The sequence below is a fragment of the Drosophila willistoni genome, assembly GCF_018902025.1.
Source record: "Drosophila willistoni isolate 14030-0811.24 chromosome XR unlocalized genomic scaffold, UCI_dwil_1.1 Seg8, whole genome shotgun sequence".
NCBI classification, from domain to species: Eukaryota; Metazoa; Arthropoda; class Insecta; order Diptera; family Drosophilidae; genus Drosophila; species Drosophila willistoni.
The window spans coordinates 2725388-2748567 of NW_025814059.1; the positions used below are offsets into that span (position 1 = coordinate 2725388).

Consider the following 23180-nt stretch of genomic DNA (forward strand, 5'->3'; position numbering starts at 1 on the left):
AATTTTGGTTTTTGAATTATTTTCAATTTGGTTAATAGCAAGCCAAATGCGTTTATATTCTTGAGAGTGTGAGGTTTTTTTTTTTATTATACTTTTATGTATTGAGAAAATTGTTAATTGTCTAGCCATTAAAGCGATTAAACATCCAAAGTAAACGAAAAATGATGAAGAGGAACACCTGATGATGATGACGGCGATGATGATGATGATGATGGGAATCGCTGCTGTTGCTGGCTACTGCTGAGATATGTGCGAAGATGCGGAGATGCTGCTCACTTAATAAGTAATCCGAGAGCAAATATTTGATTATTTGCATATTGGGAGGAGGCACTCACTTGGCTCACACACTCAGGAGATATTTTTTTTTTTTCGATGGACAGACGGATAGTCGGATGGATGGATGGTTGGATGGATGGATGCGAGTTGATCATCATCGGTAGCCTAAGTATTTGTTGACCACAAGAGAGATAGTGAGATTTTACCTAAGGGAGATGGAGAGAGAGAGAGAGACTGAAAGCAAAAAGTGTTTGCACTTGGCATAGAATGCAGCAGCCAGCACTTCTACCTGTGCAGCAACTCAGTAGCCACTTTGGATTAAGCCATCATCATCATCATCATCACCATCCTCCTTTAGACTGAGCTGAGAGTTTGTTTGACCCAAAGAGAATGACAACAGCGTTGCGCGTGGAACATTCGTGCGCGGAACCTTTTGATCAGCCCCGCCCAAAAGACCAAACGACCGTCCATAGGAGCCCTACAGTTACAGCTCAACCAGAAGTCTCCTCTCTATCGCTTTGATTAGGCACCGCCGTTCCATAAGTTGTTTCCGGTCCGACAAGCTCATTTAGCTTCTGTTTGATGTGTGCTTGCGTGTATGTGTGTGTGTGTTTGATGATGGAAAGAGAGTTGAGTCGTTTTTGAGATGATCGGATGTTTGTGCTTTTTGAATACCTATAGTTTTTCCAGTTGCTGTTGTTGTTGTTGTTGTTGTTATTTCGCCTATTTACCTAGCGCATTGCCAATGCAATCACAATCACTTTAGGCGGCTCGGCTTCAACGCCCCTTTATCTTCTCCCAAACATTCAATGACCAAAAACACAAAAAGAAAGAAAAAAAAACATCTAAGGAGAGGAGTTTGTCATACTATTCAGAAATACATAACATTATGTTATGAAACAAAACTAGAATGTTTCAATTGAGATTTTTTATGGCCAATTTACAACGAGAATCATGCGATAAATATTATAGTAAATGTTTTCAATTTAAATAAAATCTATATCCTCTTCAGATTACAAGTATATATATTGTGTACGCTTAGTTTTTACTGAATTAAAGGAATTGTAATAAAGATGAGGATAATTTAAAGATGTCCTTCAATATTCCCTGCCTTTAGCATGAATCTAATAACAAGTAACAGAGAAAAATCTGTCAAAGATTTATAAAATAACTAAACGAACTGAAAAACTTCAGTTTAAACCCAGATAAATCCATCAACAAATTTATAAAATAATTACCTAAACGTTTTTCAAGTTACAAGGCACTTAAGGTGGCAAAGTTTTCCCATTTCTCAGCCTTAGATATAGGCGAATCAATTGTAATTCAAATTTCAAGTTAATCAACTACATAATTGATATTTATGTATATATTTTTATTTTAGGAAAAGGACTTTCTTAAACAGCTTAAATATATCGATGAGCGGTTGTTTTCTATGAGACTTTAATATATTTAGAAGAATCTGAGAATTAAAATTGGATGAAAAGGATAACAAAAATAGAAAATTTCAATAACCTTTTACTGAAAATAGAAGAAATTTAAACATTGTAATGGAAATTAGAAGATCAAAACATTTTGCAAAGAAAATGGTTTTGTTGGAATTCTTGAAACATACATTTTTGGTTATAGTGCCTTTTTTCAGACTGTATCTTTGCCAATTTCTAATTTCTGATTCTTTACGGAATTGGAACTTAATACAGATTGAAAGACATTAGTCTAATTTTTCCAAATACTCAAAAAATGTACTAAATTAGAGCTTCAAGAAATAAAGGCTTAATGGAATACTTTGCTTTTGTTTGAAAAGATAACTTAATTATAAAAGATTATCGTGATTTAGTTTTTAACTCAAAATTTAGTTCAAAAGCATTAAAATAAGATATCACTTTTGAAAGTCTGTTGAATTTTGGCAAGTTAATAGTTTATAAGAATTTGCAGAATTTTGCAAATGAAATTTCTGTTAAATTACACATTTTGCTTAGAACTGTATTAAAAAATATTTCATTGATCAAAAATCTTGTAACACCGCTCCGATAGTTCCCCTCCCCTAAGGGGAGCCCGGGCAGTCGGATTTGCTTATCCTACCACAAAGCTAATCCCACACTGCTCATAAGTCCACGATTCTTCAAGTCTTCTCTTTGTACCGATTCCCTGTATATGGACAAAATCTATCAGGACCTGCACCATGCAATAAAAGAACGACTTATTCATGTTAGGTTCATAAGTTTCCAATATAAGTAAGTATATAGGAGGAAGGCGCGATTGATTCAATGTGTCCATTGGCCACAAGTTGCAGTTATCAAAAAGGAAAATAAATTGTATAGAAATCAAATAAAAATTAACTATCAGTGGGCCGCAATCTGAACAGTAGGTAGCTAGTTGGGGTTTTGGTATACAATATATCATAATAATCATAATAATATTGGGGCTACTGTATTTGAAAATGAGCCTCAATAAAAAGTATAAAAAAAAAAACCTATACACAATGTCAACAAAAAGAAAAAGGAATGAACAAAAAAAAAACCTAGAAATAATAATCAAATAAAGGCAAACGTAATGTCGTTTCAACTACAAAGTATATAGTTCGATTCGATTCGTTTTCGATTGTTACAAGACGATAATGCTCAGGGTTTAATTAGACCCTCCCCCCTTCCACTGGCCCCACGTACTCATTTAGTACCCTATGGCCATGCCTTTCCTCCTTCTTTCTACCCATCATCATCATCATCATCATCATCATCATCATCATCATCATCATGGGGCGATAAACTTGACAAATAACATAAATACTTTTTATTGCGGGTGGGTTGAATTGATGGTTTCAAATGGCTGAAATCGGGGCTTGGTTTGTGTTGGGGGTTCCTTCTCTCTCACTCTCTCTCTCTCTCTCTCTCTTTCTTTCTCTATGATGGTTTGGTTTTTTTATTTTGTGTTTAAGGCTTCCACAAATAGACCTACTAGTATTACGCCTTATACGATACGATTTCTTGTTTTACGACATTCTTCAGAGTGGGTGACTGGCGTCAATTATAAAGATATTTAAGTACAGTTAGCATGCAATTAAACGGAACATGGCCAATGTGAGAGATACGTAACGACAATCCCTGCAAAATATTTACCTATGTATAGTATAATAATAAATTACTTTTGATAAGTCATCATAATTTAAACTAATACTTATTGTTGCTCGATCGGTCGGTCATATGACAATTTGTTGTATTTTTTGCTGTCAACGTGCAGCAATGGCGCATGTGGAGGATTTTCTAGAATCTAGATACATGTACAATATGAATCAGAGATACAATAACTAAGGGCAACGAGAGCGAGAAAGAGAGATAAGTGAGAGAGAGGAGTGAGAAGAGAAGAGAAGTGACTCTGAGTGGTTGGTTGGTTGGTTGTTGGGTTGATTGGTTGGCGTAGAGCGGCATTCCGCCTTTGGAGTTAACCTCGCACTTCACTTCTCCAAGTTATGCAAATAAATCGTTCGAGCGACGTTTAATTATGACCATTTAGCCACTGTTGAGCGGCTACCGTTTTGAGTCAATATCCATACAACTTGGTTATGGAATGGAGGAGGGGGAAAATGGGCTTTTAGGCGGTTTACATTTCACTCTCTTTGAAAACGGGTGAGTTGAGGAGTGCCAGGAAAGGGGCTATTGTGCTTGCTGTTGATCCAAGGCATTGACCGATTTATGATATGCCAAAAAATATATGTATGATATGTATTTATCTGTGACTAATGCCTCATTGAAGCAAGCAAATACAGATACAGAATATTAAATACTTATAGAATGGCCTGAACACCGATTCACGACTAACTTTAAATAAATATATTTAAAACCTATTAGGCAATTTCATGAACTTAAGTAATGCTAGTCTTAGATAGAATCATGACTCATTAGGACAAGAATCGAAAGTCCCAGAGAAAATCGAACAAGAATGTAAAATATCTAAGCAAAGTAGAAGCTTTGTAATTTAATCTAAAAATTAGAGTTAGTCTAGAGGCATTGGATAAGGGTATCTTAATAATTACCCAGCCCCAATTAGCTATCTCTTTTTTCCCTCTTAAATAGTTTGTGATTCCCAACTACTTAAAGTCATTGCCACAAGGGGTTGGCAAAGTCTAATGCCGAATGAGTACTTACTTGCATTTATTTGTCATTTATAATTTCGAATAATTTTGATTTCAACATTGATATCAAATTTACTATAAATTTGGAACTTACTAAATTGCAAATTCATTGGTAAGATAAGACCACATCGATATCATCGATAGTCATCGATAGCCGTGTTTCGAGCTTATTATGTCTTTGTCTAATTCATAGTAATTCATGATTGACCCATTCATTAATAATCAATCAATTGAACCACTCACCATTCATTCAGTATGAATGACCCATTCGTACCGGAAGAAATGTTTTGCGTCAATGGCCGTTCATGGGGTCTCAGGAAAATAAAACCAAATGAAAGGGTATTACACATTTTTCGATTACTTATCAATGGATCATCATCATCATCATCATCACTAGGATCGTGATCATTGTGGTGACACAATGTCTATAAACAAGAGTGAGAAAATAAACAAAAATTGCTTACCTATACCATTTTCATTATAATTGAATCATTTTACAAGCTATAACGAAAAACAATTTTAAAGATACGGAAGTAACTTCGCATACACGAAGATTTGTCATAATAATCTAACAAATAGAACATACATACCTACGTTTAGGTTTGTAGTATGTATGACCCACCTTTCCCCACCTTTACCCTTCTCTCACCCATCGATCGTCCCACTCATTATCGCTATGAACAAATCAAAAATAGCATAGTTAGAATGAGAATTTCAAAAGTAAATGCGATAAGCAAACCCAACCATTGGATGGTTTGCTTTTGCTTGTTGATGTTATAATAAAAAATTTGTTACTAATATATGACCAGTTGTTGTTGTTGTTGTTGTTGTTGTTTTCATTTTATTTCTTTATTGTTACTGGGCTTATTATTTATAGGCTTTGGACTGGTAAATCAACGTCTATGATTAAAGCTTAATACCATCTTGATTAGAGGACGCCAAAAGCAAAGAGAAGAAGTTTGCCAATTGATAAATCAAAATTCCTTCTACGTAGCTGTAAAATGCCTAATCTAGGGAAAACCAATCGAAAAAATAAATAATCTATTAGCAATCTACATTTAAACGGCAGCTAATCGAAAAGATTTCGATTTAGTTCAAGAGTAGATTTCCGTTACCATCCATACTAAATATTATATATCATTTAAGTCACCACCCATTCCCCCTTCACCTTTCCCCTTTTTCAAATAGGGCAATTGAAAAAACAAATTACTCTATACGAAAGTGAACCAAAAAAAATATTCCATTTACAAAATGACTATAAATATAATTTTGGGTTAAAACATTCTGCTATCAAAAATTTTGGCTCGATGTCGATTTAGTATTTCACAGGCAGCACGCAAACGTGATCAAGGATTTAGGAACCATTCACCATCAACAGAATTTACACTCTTAAACTAGTTGAGAATTATAAATAAATGAAGCGCATGAAAAGGATTGACAATGACAGAGTTAAACTTTTCATCTTTACCTTATTATTATCTATTTAAGATTGATTCAAAGTCAGCTTATATTAAAGATCAAATCATTTTTGAAGAGTATAGAAATTTCGTTATATTTAAGCTTCTATTCTTCTCTGTTTTTACTTCAATTTTATTGTTAGTTAAAGGTGTTTGCCCATTAAACGTTTTTGTGGTTGTTTTTTTCCCTTTTTCTTTTGCCCATTTCGGGCATCCACCTAAAATAAATAATATTTACTTTTACCAATTTTGTCCGCTACCCCAACCCATCTCCGTCTTCATCTCCTCTCCACTCCTCTGGTGTCTCTCGGTGTACAATCATTTGTTTATCTACGAATTATTCGTATTTTGGTTTTGCACAAAAACAAAAAAAACGTTTTTAATGCGTAACTGAGGTAGTCAAAACACCGCACTCGCTTTCCTTGCCTCTCCTTTTACCTCCCCGCCTAACTGACATCAATCAATGTTTATACTACTTATAGATGGCGCCACTTTGGTGACATTTTTGCCATTCCATATCGTAAATTTTATTGAAATTCCCTTTTAATGGACATAAATATAAGTGCGATGCTGTCTCATTGTTCGTTTAAAGGTTTTTTTCTTGTTGACTTTGCTAAATGTTTTGCCACGATATTTACTTAGATTTCTCAATTTATTATATTGCGTGAGTGTGTGTGTGTGTGAATGTGGTCTGTGTGTGGCAAGTCGGTTAATTAATGAACGTGGGAATTGCAAATGGAAATCGCTTACATACGTGACAATCGCGATGAGTCGAGTGAAATGTTCATAACTCGTATGAAACTTTCTCTAAGAATCTTTGCCAAAATATCGTAAGATACGCCTAGGTCAATGCATGGTATGAAATTCTTGATACATGTTTTATAAAAATCCGACAAAAATTAGATATGATTCAACGCCCCTCAGTTTTAAAAACTAGGTAAGCAAAATTTCCCACACATCCTCCATCTCATTCTTTGCACGCATGTATGGGAAATTTTGCTTACCTGGTTCTTTTTTTAGGTATGGGCGATGAAATCGTTCTAATTTTTGTCGGATTTTTATGAAACATGTATCATTTGACGGGAAATTTAATTTACTTTTATACTTTGATTAAAAGTACTTTAGTTTAAATTGGTATCGTAAAACGGCGTCAAACCAAGAGTCCTCAAGAATTACATACAAAACCCCAAAATTTCGATGGTCCCCAAAATAAATACTGGGACCAAAATGAACATTTTTAGATTACCTAGATCTACAACTTCTTCTAAGAATACACATGTCTAACTATAATATTAAAGATTTTGGAAAGACCGGGCTAAACTATTGACCAGAATTTGGGAGGCGCTTTTCGTTCAAACGCAACTGTAAAAAAAAACGTCAAAAGCTGACATAACAATAACTACGGGTCATCATCTAAATACAATAACCAACAAATTACTGAAAAAATTTCTTCATTAAATTTCTTGAGAGCCGAGAAAATCAAATTCAAAGTTAAAAAAAAGGGCTAACCTACTGACCACTGTATATGAATAAAATGCTTGATTTTCAAAGATGCCTAATTCAATTTGAAATTAATCTGCTGATTCAAGTCAAAATCGAATATTGCTAAAAACAATGTAAAGCTTATTATACTTGATATATATAATATCCATAATATTTGAATCACATTGAAAGTTAACGTTTCCTTTTTGATCTCATTTCTATGGCAACATAGCGTATAAGTAATCACTACACGAAGTTTAAAGAGAAAATTTTAAATATTAATAATTTCTATAACTAAATTCTAACATCACATTAAATTCTGCGAAATTATTGTCTTTATTATCGTAGCTCTCAAAAAGGGTTAATTTTATGTTTTAATACACAATGATTTTGCTTTATATTAATATACAGACCCAAAAAGATGTGAGAAGAAAAGGGGGATTTCCCTGGGTTAAGAGTTTTCCGAGTAGTCCCAAGAGTATCACAATGTTATAGTATAAAACATAATCTAAAGATTTCATTAAACAAAACGTAAAGACTTCTCGAAACTATCAAACACATTGAAATCTTGAGCCAGAACTTAAGATGTTTAAGATCCACAATATTAAAAGAAAGATTTTCAGCATCATAAATCGAGGAAATACTTTTTGGGACATTCTTAGTAGTCAACATCGATATAGTTCCAAGGAATCAAGTGATATATGATTACTAAGTCTAATCATTCGAAGACCATTATAATAGTTAAAGATGGGATATTGCAGAACATTTTTGAAATGGAAAGTTTTGGTATGTGGTGCATATCTCAAGAGCTTTATATATAGTAAACAAAAAAAAAAAAGGAGGTACCAATTTGTTCAATGGTTTTTTGACCCATTCAGATGCCATTTAAATATAATTTATAATATTAAACTATTTGATTTATAACCTTGTTCAAACTTTGCACCTCTCTCGCTCTCACTCTCTCTCTCTGGTTTTTTGTGGCGACATCTGCTCATATAGACCCACTTGAATTACCACAAATCAAGCGATAGGGAAGCATACACACACACACACACACACCTACATATACACCCACACATACCATAATCCAGGCCAAATAAAACGATTAACAAATAACCAGAGAAGAAGAATTTACGCTCTTTCGATTAGTATTTCGGCATTTATGAGCAAATCAATCAATTTCAATGCAATTTCAATTAGGTCTCCTCCTCAACCAAATACCAGATAAGGTCCAATCAGTCAGGGAAAGCGGTCAGGGGTCGGGGGGTAGAGACTAGAGACCCTACCACAAACCAATCAAACTGACCAAAAACAGAAAAACTATTTTGTTTTTTTTTATTTTCGATGACAAATTTTGTATACCCTTGCAACTAATTTAGAAAGAAATTTTTTTTCAATTTCTTTAAAGGATTTAGACACAGAGAGACCACCGATTCTTTCTGATTTTTGTATTAACTAATGATACCACAAACCCAATTGAAAAAGTAATAAACCCCATTCAAACTATATCATCAAGAAGAGGGCGCGATTATAAAACAAAAAAAAAACCAAAAAACAAAAAAGAAAAAAAAAAAAAATAAAGTCCACTTCGACGCTATCTGAGGAGAGTCGAAGTTATGTGTCTCTATAATAAACAATTTTAATATTTTTTAATTATAAAAACAAGTTGATTATATAAATTAAATCGCTGCCTTCTCGTGACGATTAGATAAGAGCGCTATTTTATGCTTAAAGTGCAATTTAAACGACTTTAAACAAATTTCTTTAATTTCTATAGTTATATTTTTGGTTGAGACGTTCGATGGGTGTTTGAATGGGTGGTGGGGTGAGGTGGGGTGTGATGTGTGATGTGTGGTGTGGTGTGAACTGATATGCGGTTTGAATTAATTGAAAATTGATTATTAGCGATATATTTATTGGTGAGTGAGTATATGACTAAGATAACCACTCAATTCAAATGTGGGAGAAGAAATACCTCTAACTCTACCCACAATTTGGACAGTTGGCAGTTGTCAGACCTCCCAGCGGTTTGTTTTTCCATTGATAAGCCTTCTTTTAAGAGCTTTCTGGTCACTCCTTCAGTGTATTTGATTACCCACTTCTCTATTAGCATGACAGAAGAAACTTTTGATTAGCCTAATTAAATAATGAATTGCCTTTTGGGTTATTTTCTTAGGATATAAACTAATTGTCTAACGTGACGCAATTTTATAGTATTTTGGTGTGAAAATTTCCCAAAGAATCATCAATAATTTTTTTTTCAGTTAATTTGATTTGTATAGAAAACAAAATGCAAGTTTATATTGACAAAATTACAAGAGAACCAAATAATTTTAATAGAAAAATGTTAAAAAAATGGACAGACTGTATTTTCGATAATTTCTAACCGTTTTCAAAAAGTTACAAATCAATTGAATCGTTATTTAGCATATTTTAAAATGGCAGTAATCACTTGATTATTAGAAAGAATTCATTTTTATCTCAATTTTTTAACAAAATCATAATTTTTTTTGGCGAAAATTGGTAAAAATTTAGTACTCTAAATATTAATGCAGATTGAAGGACATTAACCTGACTTGCATAGAAAGACAAGAATTTTTCAAATACTCCAAGAATTACAACTAAATTAGGACTTCATGAAGTCCTTGGGTTTATTTCAATACTTTGCTGTTCCTTGAAGCTTATTGTCTTTTTGAAAATATTTGTATTATATTCCATTCTGAAACTTACAGGATAAGATAAAGCTTTAAAAAAATCGGCTGAAAGTTGGCAAAAAGTTACAGATTTGCAAAATTATGTTAGCATTTGCTGATCCTGCTATAAGGAAAAGGATTATTATAGAAAATCTTTATACAGTTTTTGTAGAATTTCCCGAAAATTGCTTTTTAATAGTCCCCAACGCTAATTCTTAAACCATTTTTTTTTTCTAAAGTTTAATGGAATTTGTTTTGTGGTCTTCATTGTGGCAAGATTTTTGGATGACTCTATTGCACTCCTTATATATACATATATATATATATGTGATATATGTGTATATCAAATTGCCGTTTGGCTGCTGCTGCCTCATTAGACGCGCAGCGTAAACAAATTCTCAGTGCTAGCCAGATAAGTCTCGGAATCAGAACCGGAGTCGGAGTCAGAGTCGAAGTCAGAGTCGTGCAGTCGGCAGTCTGCAGTCGGCGGAGCCAATCTCGATTCCAATCGAGTGAGGCAAATGTGTAGCAAAATGCACGGCAGTTAGTGTCTATTTGCTTTTGCCAAGAGAGATACAAATACTCATACTCAAACGAAACTCAAACTCAAACACACATTTACATTTACCCAGTAAACATTTCTATGTCGGTCAAACGCTCTTTACCATATGAGTAACCATATATGTATGTATATAAATTAGTTAAAGTTTCATTAAAATTATGAATCAACCCAATGTTTGATAATTGTCTCATTTCATTGAGTTCATCCCGTTCATAATTGTTACTCTTCTAAAGAATTTTATATGCAGAACAAAGTCGAATCATTATAGACAAAGCAGCAAAAAGATGAATACAATATTAGACGTCGTAGATTTAAAGTTCGACTATATTAGAATTAAAAAAATCGGAGAACTTTGCACAATAAAATCTGTAAATTAGTTGAAATTTTGTAACATATAACTTTTTTTTTCAACAATTTTAATGTGTTGAGAATATTTTTTAGTTTTTAAGATGAGAGATTCGTTTCCGTGATACTATTTGCTTGTACTCCCTAAGGTAGGCTATAAAAAAGAATATCCATAGGGATTTTGGAAAAATGAATATGGAAATGTATGCATGTTGAAGATGTTGACTGGGTTTAACTATACATATATCCATTTGAACTGTTGTCATTGCAACACGTAAAGTTTTTTAACCTCTTCTCTTCCTTGTCTTGTCTTCTGTTGTTGTTGTTGTTATTGTTGCTGGCTGGCTGGCTGGCTGGCGCTTCTACATACTGCGACTGCGACTGCGGCGGCAAGGTAGCGGAAAGGTAAACGTGAGAGTTTCAGCCGATAAGAAGGTAAGCTAAAGGTAATGGTATATGGTAAGGTCGGTCGTCTCGAAAATCGCATTTTGATTTGTATTTTTGTATTTTGTATTTATTTAAACAGTTTCATACACACACACACAGGGAGCAAGAGAGAGAAAGATGGAAATATATATATATATATATGTATATAGACTTGGTATACGATTCGTATTTGTCTGGCATTTGGTAATTATTTGCTTTGTAAATTCAATTGCCAGATAATGTGACGCGTCTCCTTTGCTCTCTCCTACCCAAACTCCAATTCCCTTTCCTTGCTCAACCAGAAACTCACCCTCACTCTCACTCTCACCCTTACCCTTACCCCTCCCCCTGTTACCGCTGTTGTTCCCTATCGACTGATGATCATTACCCTTCATTCTTGGGTTATCCGTCAGCCAAAACAAGTATTTACTCATATCCTGTGCTTGTTGTGTGTTTGTGGCTTTATCGTTATTAAATAATATTTTTGTTGTCTTCTTCTTCTGCTTCGTTTTTTTCATATTTTTTTATTTATACATATTTTTTTTTTTTGTTATTTTGTTTCGTTTACTGGTTGCACCTATTTGTCTTTGATTCGATTTTTATTATCTACCTCTTATCGGAGTTTTTACTACATTTCGGGTTTCCAATTTCTTTACTCTCTTCACAATTTACTTCACCTTTGACGTCTATTGTGATGGATTAGTTTTCAATTAGAAATTTTTAAGTTCCAGATAGATAGATATAGATGTTGCTTGATTAAAAACCCATTATAGATTCTTGAATTTATGGATAATGGTCAAGTGTCAAATTAATCAAAATTAATACTAAACATTTCGATGGTCGTTAATTATTCATTAAAAGTACATCAAAAACCAGGGATAACTTTAAGAGAATACAGACTAAAAAAAAAGACATGTTAAGGGCAATCATCATTTTAATAGGTGTTTAATTTGTAATTGATAATATCATACAAAATATTTATGGGATACATACATACATATGAATATCCTAAGTGGTGAAATAAACAGGTTAATAGTATAGTTTAATTAGTTCCACGATGGACCCACCCATCGTGATTTGCTAAGACAAGTTGAGAATTACAGCTCAGTAATGCAATATAGAAGAGAAGCAAAGCTTTTCTGCATTCTAGACCATCTCTAAGGTTTATACAATTCAATAATGACCCACCCATCGTCATTTGCTAAAACAAGTTGAGAATTACAACTCAGTAATGCAATATAGAAGAAAGGCGAAGCTTACATTGCTAGAGTTCATACTTTTCTGCGTTCTATACCATCTGTAAGGTTTATATAATTCAATAATGTTAAATACAGTAGAATCCGGCTATAACCACTCCGCTTATAACGTCCGTCCGGTTATAGCGACTAAAGTTCTATGAGTGCTGGGTTGGTCCCAATACAAACTTATATGAAAGGTCCTCCGGATATAACGACGAAAATCGTTGGTCCTTTGAGCGTCGTTATAACCGGATTCTACTGTACATCTACAATTCTGCACTTTATATTAGTATCTAACTACAATTAAATTGTAGTTTTCTTTATATAATTACAGATGATTTACTAAAAAATTGTGCAAGCAAAGTGGATATTTTAGATATTTTTTCTGAAAAAGTAAGAAATTCAATGGAATTCTAAAAAAATTTAACCTTTTTGCACTAAATTTTGAAGAAATGTTTGGAGAGATGCTTTCAATAAAGTTTTTGAATATTAGCCAAATCTTGCATTTAGCCGGCTCGATATCAAAATATATACTTTTCTCCTCCAAGAAGATGCCAAAAATCAGGAGGATGGCCTATAACATATTTGCAAAGAAAATGCAATTTGTAGTTTTACTGTTACTTAATGAGATCTTCTTCTTCTTCTTTCTGTGAGTCGCAATGAAGGAAAACAAAGTAAACAAAGCAAATGGGAAAAAAAAAACCCGCTTGATAGTCACAATTTGCGATTAAAATTCAGTTAGTGTTTGCCAAATCATTTCTGGCCAATTAAAATATTGCCCTTTGGTCTCTAGAGTGACTTGATTGAATTGCAGCCACTTTGGGACAGTGGGCCGTTAATCGGGCCTAATGTACTTGAGCAAATCAATATTATACACATAATTTGCAATCAGTTTTGAATCAGTTAGTACGTACACTTGGGCCACTTGGAATATTGATTTCCTCTGTAAATCCATATTGCAGCCTTTCAATATTTTCAAGGATTATCGTAAACCTTTTCGCCTCTATCTTTAATCGGATTCATAATTCTTTTTGCCATCATTCATCCGAGTCATAGATATTTTTGTATTTGCTACTTCTTTTTATATTACGTTGGTTTTTCATATACATATATATATATATATATATATTGTTTTTTTTTTAATAAAAAACTCATTTATTATCATTTATCAGTTGGTCCGAAAAGGGGCAGAAATCAATTCGCGCGCACTTAATGAAAAAAACACAACTCAATTATAAAAAAAAAAAAACAAGAAAAAAAACTTTATCAAACAAAAGCAAAGGCAACAATGGAATGGAAGTATTTTTCAATGTTGAAAATGAATTAAAATTTTGTGTCAATAATTGAAAAATTTACTTTATTATCGGTAAATGAGAATTTTTTTCGTTTTTTTTTTTTGTCGACCCATTTTGTTGGTGTTGTTGGTGGTCCTCCTTTGGCTCTTTGCTGCCTGATATGTGTACTTAGTCGATTTTTAATGAAAATTTAAAGAGTGTTGTACGTCAGCGATTTATTTTTATAATATATATATACATATATTGTATATAATTGCTAGTTGAGTGTGGAAGCTACTTGAAACTTTTGTAGATGTTATATAAAATAGATAGACTACAAAATGTTCAAATAACCCTTAAACACATACTTATTTTAAAGTGATTAATCTTAACTCACTCGCACTGACATTCTTTAGTAATTGCAAATTGGAATCTATATTTAGGCATTAGCTTTAGTTAAATTCCAACTCGATTCTAACTTGTCATAGATCATGGGGTTCAAATTCTCATTTTTTTTAGAGGCTCACAAGGTACACACAATGTACATCGACTTGCTGATTTTTCCATTGGGCTTGAGGTCAATCTACCCAAAGAAGATTATTTCAAAGATAGCACAAAAAGGAGCACCGGTTGTCTGTATAGCTATTTTAAGAACCACCAAGTTTTAGAGTTCTATCATCAATAGACTTTGCTAAACAACTCCAGAATTGCAGTAGCCAAACCATTTAGCCTTCAACGCTAAAACTAGTTGGGAATTGCAACTAAATCAAGCGAAATAAGTTGGCAAAGCCTACAACTAACTTTTTTGTGCATACCCGTAGGCGCTATAAATTAGTGTAATTACTGATTAAGTATGATTACTTACTGATTAAGTATGTAGTTGATCTGATTTAATTCGTAACAAGAAAAATGTCACTTACGCTAAAAAGGATAACAACAAGTGAGAGATGAAAAATCATAGACAGAAGAAACCATAGGTCTTTGAAATGAGTAAAACATTGCCCCCTAATGTATGCAATAGGCTGATATTTATAAATTTCAACGAATTTAAAACTTTTCACATGCCTTGCAACTTTAAAAATCTTCTTAAACTATGTTTTTTTCTGAATTCAAAAATTGCTTTGTATGTTTCAAAAAGCGAATTCTTGGACTTCTTATTGCAGACTTTAGGGGAGCCTTAACTCCCAGACGCTTACCCATCTATCTAAGAATTCAATTCAGTTAAAATAATTACTTCAATAAATACATACATATATGATATAAATAAGGGGCATTAGATTTATCTTTAACTAATCGCTAGAATTGGGATAAATTGTAATCTTAAACGAAGTCAATTAACTTTTCAGACAGATATTTGATTGTTTAAATAAAAACCAATAAAAATTGTTTGCTTAAAGATGCATCGACTACTATTTCACTTGTTAAAATGAACAAAAAAAAACCCTTGAACCCTCGTTATAGAGGGTATATGTATTATGTTGCCATCCAAAACAAGTTGTTTATGTTTTCTTTTGCCTTAATTTGAACTCTTCACCTATGCCAAAATAAATAAAAACAGGGCAGGGCAGCTCTAGCTGCTGGGACAAAGAATCCAAAAGAACAAGCAAAATGCAATTCACTTCTCTATACACACATACATACATACATACATACATACATACATACATACATACATATATCATGCAATGTCCAAAAAACTATTGTTGAAATCTAACAAGAAACGTGCCAAAGTGTATTTTCTTTAACCACGTACTCGAGATGGTTCCCCCCTCTCCGACGAACAAGACCCAAAACTAACTGGAAATTAGTGCATTGAGAAGGAGTTGAATTGTATGTAGTCCGGGTCTGGGACTGGGAGTGGGAGTGGTAGAGCGGTAGCTAGACTGATTGCTATTGTTTTTATATTGAACCTCCTTCTTCAATTTTATATTCATTATACGATATTTATTTGCCCATCCACGTGCAATGGACAATTTAGTATGTTGTGTCTGGAATGTGCAATGAAACAAACATCAAAAATCAAGAAAAAAAATAACTGTTATAGGAAATCAAACCAAGTAAAGCTTGCCAAATGGATTCACATTTGACCCCATTTACTTATGTCATTTTTATGCTGCAACTCCAACATCATCGCCATTAGCAGGCAGCAGCAGCAGCCGGAGTAGCAATAATCCCAATCCCAATCCCACACACCTCAGTTTGCTTTAAAAATTACTCACAAAAAAGGCAAATAAAATGGAAAAAAAAAAATAAAACACAACGAAACTCCAATCATTTGCTGTAATAATTTTTATATGTACATGCACATGGAAGTAGTCAGAAAGGGGTTAACTAAGATGTAAGATATACAAGAGCTTATCCCATAAGGATTTCGATTCGTTTCTATACGACTACAAAGGACCAAGTTGACTTTGTTAAGGGGGTCTGACACTTTTTACTTTATTTTAACCTACTACTATCTGAGAATACGTGACAGAAAGGGTTCTGTGAAAATGGCATTCCTTCTTAGGTTTCTGGTAACCGAAAGGATCTCATTTCCGGCCTTTTTTGAAAATAGCTTTCCCGAAAATAGTGTTTTCTACCGTTTTGGTTACGTTTCTTACACTACATTTAGTCCGATTTGAAAAATTTTGGTCATAAAATATTCGGAAAACATACCGCTATGTTTTTCCGAGAACTATTTTCGAAATTTTTGCGTTTTTCCAAAAAGCTACCAAAAATTTACCTCCTCCATTTAAATACGAAATTTTGAGAATTCATTAATTACATTCTGCACAATTAATTCCCAAAAAACACCTTCATTTTAGGTCTCAGAGAGTGTCAGACCCCCTTAAGGAATAAAACACTTTAAAAGTCTTAGAGTTCTATGTTAATTTATCATAGAGATGAATCAAAAGATCACGGCGAGGGATTAGTAAGAGAAAATCTATGATATAGGTAATAGATGCCCCCACTTGTGGGCTGGGAGATCCTTTGTCTACTACGTCAATGGTATGACTTATTCAAAAGTGTGTATGTATATGTATGTATATGTATATAGTATAGTGGAAACTCTCTTTGCCAACTCTTTGTCAATATAATGAGCCAATATGCGTTATTTATGCACAACTTACTTACTACCAAACCAACAAGATGAGACTGCAAAAATTATGTGCATATTATTTATTATTTATTCATTGATAATGCAATTTAATGTCAATTAATTCTTGTGTCAATGACAAAGTGATTAATTTTTTTTTTCAATTTCAATTTTTTGTTTTTAAAATATTTACAAACAACAGCAACAACAGCAACAACAACGACAAGCTACAAAAGCAGCAGAACATTTTTTTACAAGCCAAAAACCCCCGCAAAGTGTTGAAAGTCAAATGACATCCGCAACCCTCAATCCTAGGGTAAAAATTTTCCATCCCCTGGATAAGTTTTCTTCTTTTTGCTTGTTTACTTTGCCTAACTAACAGGCTCGGAAAAGGCCCAGACCAGTGATTGACTCAGTTTGTTAGAGAGAGATGGCATTAGCCAGGGAAAAATCTGTTGAAATTTTTGTTGCTGTTGCTGTTGTTGTTGTTTTTTTGTAAGTCGTCAGTGAATTTTTATGGTATTATTGTTCACTTATCGGCTGAATTAACACGATACGCAGGGTGGATATGTTTGATGTTTGACCACAAAAGCTAAATTGCCATAACATATGGGACAATTTTATTTTTATTGCAATTTCAATTTGGCACAATTTAATGCCTGATTAGTCTAATTTTATCCAAGAAGCATTACAATCCATTAGTTGATTCTACATATTGTAGATTTTGGTACAATTTATAATGTAAAAAAGCAAAACTAATTATTGGGCGATCCTTTTTAAATGACATTAACTTATTTTAGAGCCATTTTCAATCCTTTTATAATGGTATTTTCCGTCTAAAGTGTTGTTGTTTATTAATTGCTCAGATATCTGTTCTAATTATTGCTATCTTTTAGTTTTAGAGTTTTTGCTTTAAGATGTACGAAGTAGTATATTGCAAATGGTCAACAAAATATTTGTTTTAAGCCATTGAAATGTGAGTAATTCTTCTTATTCCGATCAAATCTACTTTGACTGCTATATTCTAAAACCAAATTCGTTTACTTCTGTGCAGAAAGAGAAAAAAACATTGAATAATGGTTTGAGCAAGTATCTAAAATATGAAAAATAGCTAATTCAAGAGTTTTTCAATAATAAAAATAATGTAAATCGAAAACAATTTGGTAATAATGTGTTTCGAGCATTAAATTCAAGTGATTTCATAAGATTTACGTGCCAAGTTTTGTGGTCCATTTATGTGTTTAAGGTGTGGTTGTGTGTGTGTGTGTGTGTGTGTGTGTGTGGAATACAATGGACCACTTAGTAATCCATCAAGGTGACATTACAGACCATCATCTCCTCCCTGGTCATTTGCTGCTGCCGTATCCACTGCTAAAACCACCATTCACCATTCACTCACTTTGGCTGATGAGTGTCTAAGGGTCATAAAATGCTAAGCATATGACTTTGACAGACCATTACACCCACACACACACACACACACACACACACACACTCAGATAGAGGGAATATACATATGTATATACAAAGAAATATACTCAGACAAGTCTCAGACACACGTAAATATTATAAAAAATGCATTATAGGGACATTAACTGACCCCTTTCTTCACTTCTCTCTCCCTTCGATTTGTTCATTCTGTCTCTGCTAATAAATGAGGCAACCAAGTTATAAAAATCCCATAGAAATAATCATTTATTACTTGAACAAGAGTAGATTATTGATTTTCTGAAACAGAAAAAGTCAACATACAAAATAAAAGTAAGATAAAGCTTAAAGCTTAGCTTCAAAATGCCTTAATTAGTCTTTTGCCTTTTGCTCTTCTTCCCCATTATCCCCACCCCTCCCCCCTGTCATTGTCTAGATTGCTCTAGTTTTGCTACTGCTACTGCTGCTGCTGCTGCTTCCACTGCTTTGGCTCTTGTCTGAACTGAACTTGTTAGTGATGACTACTGAACACTCCATAATGATGGCAATTATAGCTCGTTTTTCCAACAATTTATATGAAATTTTTCGAAGATTTCCCCCGATTTCAAGCCACGCCCCAGCGACAGACATTTTTTTCCCCCCTTATTGTTGTTGTTTCTCTTTTTTCATTTCTTTTTTTTTTTAATTTAAACGTTAACGCCCCCAATATATTGCTAGCCTTGTCTATGGCATAACCAAAAAGCCACCATCTTTGCCCGCAAAGAGAGCGCAGTCAGTCGAAGCCAATCAAGTTAGAGAGAGAGAGAGAGCGCACAAATAAGAGAGAACAATTCAATGGTGGTTGTCTCTGCATATGTATGCGTGTACGTGTGTGTGTACGAGTGTTGCCGTTGCTTGAGTGGGGGTGGGCTCGCTGGCTGGCCGACAGCAGCAGGCAAAAAGGCGAGTATATGACAAAGCAGCACAAGCGAACAGAGCCACAGTCATTGCTGAACGTTCGCCGCGTCAAGTTCGCTGCCGTTGTCGTTGCTCGTTGTACCGTTACCGCTGCTGCTTCTTCTGATAAGAGACGCACCGTTACGTGTGATTGATATTGTGTTGGCAATGTTAAACAAAAAATAATACAAAAACAAACCAAAAAAACGGAAAAGAAAAAATTCTAAGAAAAATAAGAGAAAAGTGCAAAAAAAAAAATTGTTTTTTTTTTTGTTCAATATACAATATATATTACTATATTGCGGCATGTCCAGTGCCCAAGTGTCACCGGCCGCACCACAGACGACGCTATCAATGCCGTCGCAATTGTTATTAAGCCATATTGCTGCTGCCACCCATACCACCGCACCACCGCCAGTTGTTGCCACCACCGCTCAATCTGTTGCCGACTACGATCAGTGTAGTCAAAATTCAACATTATCGCCCAGATCACAGGAGGCTGGTTCAAGTCCAAGTCCGCCAGTGGCATTGCTTATAGCCGCCAGCAGTCCAACACATTCGCAGGCTACCACAGGATCACCGCATAGTGTCTACGCGGCGAATCACAGTCCAAGCCAGGGATCTGATAGGGAACTAACTGCAAGTGATCATCCTCAACAACAGCATCATCTGCATCATCATCATCATCAGCAACAGCAGCAACAGCAGCACCAGCAAGCGCAACAAATAACAACAAATATGCCTTTGCTAGTGGCTCCCATGCCAATGGCTGGTCCACCTACCACAGCACCAGCACCACCACCACCAACGGGAATAGCATCATCGCCAGCGTCTCGCCTTTATATTGAGGCATTTCCTTCACATCCATCCCTGCCACCGGCACATCATGTGTCCGCGTATCCCCTGCCGCGTTTGCCATTGACTGCCATAATGCCTGGACATGGATCTATAACTGCAACGGCGCCGGCATCAGCATCTTCATCACCGTCAAATACAACCAACAATACCAATACCACCACAACAACAACAACAACATTGCAAAGTCAACCAAAAAAATCATTTTGCATAGATGCCTTGTTAGCCAAGAATCAATCAGCCGAAAATCGTCCAACATCAATTGGCATAATCAATGGAGATCGTGATATTATTGTCGATGATCGTCTAGCAGCCTTGCATTATGCAAGCAGTAGAGATCATGTTGATCTACAAAATGCCGCTGCCCATCATGCCTTTGTCACCGCCCAGGCACAGGCAGCAGCTGCCGCCCAAGCCGCCGCCGCCGATCACGAGGAAATGCAACGTATACGAGATTCAAGGGAATATGATTCACCCAGTCCCGACGGCATGTCAAGGTGCGTTTAAAATACATCACTAGGTTGGGATTCAGTTTAATCGATCCACAAAAACTATAGAGTCTATCTGTTAGATCTGTCTCTAAGTTGTTATCAATATCTATCAGATTCGAATTGAGAATGAAATTTGAGAAATTTGAGACGTTAAATTTTCACAAAATAATTAAATTTACTATATAATTGATGATTGTAGACAAGATAAAAATGAAATTAAAGGGGGAACGGGAGAAAGATTTCACAATATGACATTATCAATTGTATATATACATATATGTAGATTGATGATAGATAACCAAAGCAAAATTTCTAAGCTTCTAATTACTTGGCTCACTTCAAAAATTGTGATAACTGGCAAAACCAGAAACAACAAAAAGAAAAAAGCAGAAGCACTTTGAGATAAATATTGAATTTCGCATGGCTTTAAATTAGCTTTGGCAACACTCGAAACACATGGCCCGAAAACCTGGGTAACATCCCACTTAACCAATCGCCGTCATCGAGCCCACACATATTACATTATACATTTTACGTACATTCAGATTACGTATGGGGCTAATTTTCAAGTGCGAATATAGGGAAAAGCAAACAAATTATAGTCAAGACCTTAATTGTTTTCAATTCAATTCAATCATTATTGTCATCATCATCATCATCATCGTCATGATTATTATTATTATTATTAGTACGACGTAACTTTACGTAACAATTGGCCACTTGAATAAAGGGTGTCTCTTTACATGAAATGGTTTTTGTTTGTCTTTTTATAGATCGGAATCTCCCACATCGTCGCATCGTTCCAGTCCACCGATAAGTCCCGGCTGTGAAGATCAATTACAGAATCAATCTGGTTCCCATCATTCCCATGCATCGTCTCACATGTTGCGCATGCCCGGCGATTTGCATGATGAGTTCAAGAAACCGATTGTACCGCCGCATAGTCCGATTAGGCCGCAAGATTTCCCTCTATATGCCGGAGGACATCCATATCAGCTATTGGCCCAAGGTGGTTCTGCATTCCATAGACCATTGGATCCATCAGGCAAACCAATACCGGTAAGCATCAATATTTTATGACAATAAATGTCAGAGAAAAGCAAAAACTAAAGTCAAAAAACAAATCTAGTTAACGATTGTATTAAACTAACAAACATTTTAGTTAGATATTCGTAGAAATTCCTTAAAAAACAAACATATTCGTTTCCAATTTGAATCGATAATAAAAATAATAATAGTTTTCCACTTTGACATCTTGCTTTCAGCTGCCAATGGGTCACAATTTTATGCCATCGCAATTGCAATTCGAATTTTTGGCTCGTGCCGGGATGCTGCATCATCGTATACCCGAACTGGCTGCCTATCCCCATCATGCCATCTTGGGTAAGACCCGTCGTCCACGCACCGCCTTCACCTCGCAACAGCTCCTGGAGCTGGAGAAGCAATTCAAGCAAAACAAATACTTAAGTCGACCTAAGCGTTTCGAAGTGGCCAGCGGTCTAATGCTATCCGAGACGCAGGTGAAAATCTGGTTTCAAAATCGTCGCATGAAATGGAAGCGTTCCAAAAAGGCCCAACAGGAGGCCAAGGAGCGGGCCAAGGCACAGCAGCAGCAGTCGTCACAGCAGCAACAACAACAACAACAACAAAGTGCTTCCTCAGCTAGTTAGGACAAAGTGGAATTCGATCCTAATAGTCCCCCCACCACCCACCACCCAAACCACCCATCTTCCTTCTCCATTTTAATTTCTAGTCAATCCAAATGAGACACCCTGTAATCTTGCCCCCATTTCATCATTGTCATCATCATCATTTTTGTCATCGCCATTCAATCTCTTAGCTTATTTATTTATCGCAATTAGTTGAAATTTTATTTTTATTATTATTTAATATTTAATAATATTCATTTAAGCAAGTTTTTTTTTTCTATCTCCCCCACTCGCTAAATTTGGTCTGTTTTTTTTTTGAAATCACAAAAATTAATAACAAAAACCAAAATCAATGTGGGAATTGGCATTAACAAATCGCGCCATGTGTGATAATAAACTAATTAAACAAAAACAAAAAATTACAAAAAAAAACAAGAACAACAAACTTCCAGCCCCTAAAAAGTATTTGTACATAAACATAAATGTAAAATTACAGTTAAATATAATTATAATAATAATAAATGAGATTAGTTTAGTTTCTATTGTACGAACATAATTATTTTTTTTTCCAATCTGTAAGTTACAACAACAACCGAATAGAACAACAAAACAATTTTAGTAAATTGTATTGTATAATAATTTTTTTTTTTTTTTTTGTGAAAATACAAAATGAAAATAAAAGAAAATAAAATTATAAATTAATCGTGTAATCTTATTTTTTTTTTTTGTGAAGGAAAATTATATAGGATATTCGCACATAGCCCAAATCCTGGATGTTTCACAAGTTTCTAGTGTTTCGTAATTTTTTTTTTATTATTTTTTATTTATAATCACTGAAAAAATTATATTTGTTGCGGGGAAAA

At 34.4% G+C, this 23180-nt stretch overlaps 1 protein-coding gene and 1 long non-coding RNA gene across 3 annotated transcripts; both read left to right on the forward strand.

Annotated features, from left to right (window-relative positions):
• Window positions 1-4416: 4416 nt before the first annotated feature.
• Window positions 4417-4886, forward strand: LOC124460769. The gene is made up of 2 exons (XR_006954776.1): window positions 4417-4514; window positions 4596-4886. It is a non-coding gene; the product is annotated as an uncharacterized LOC124460769 (long non-coding RNA).
• Window positions 4887-19584: 14698 nt separating this feature from the next.
• On the forward strand, window positions 19585-22544 carry LOC6645757 (H2.0-like homeobox protein). 2 transcript variants are annotated; one of them, XM_023177638.2, is made up of 3 exons: window positions 19585-20674; window positions 21442-21727; window positions 21907-22544. In XM_023177638.2, the coding sequence occupies exons 1-3, from the start codon at window positions 19629-19631 to the stop codon at window positions 22336-22338; spliced, it is 1764 nt and encodes a 587-aa protein (XP_023033406.1). In that variant the 5' UTR covers window positions 19585-19628; the 3' UTR covers window positions 22339-22544. The 2 variants fall into 2 exon arrangements, with proteins under 2 accessions (XP_023033406.1, XP_023033407.1); XM_023177639.2 differs by having other exon boundaries at window positions 21934-22544.
• The last annotated feature ends 636 nt before the right edge of the window (window positions 22545-23180 follow it).

Coding starts and splice junctions, on each gene's coding strand:
- LOC6645757 (XM_023177638.2), top strand. CDS start 19,629: ATGTCCAGTGCCCAAGTGTCACCGGCCGCACCACAGACGACGCTATCA. Junction 20,675..21,441: donor AGTCCCGACGGCATGTCAAG/GTGCGTTTAAAA, acceptor GTCTTTTTATAG/ATCGGAATCTCCCACATCGT. Junction 21,728..21,906: donor CATCAGGCAAACCAATACCG/GTAAGCATCAAT, acceptor AAATAATAATAG/TTTTCCACTTTGACATCTTG.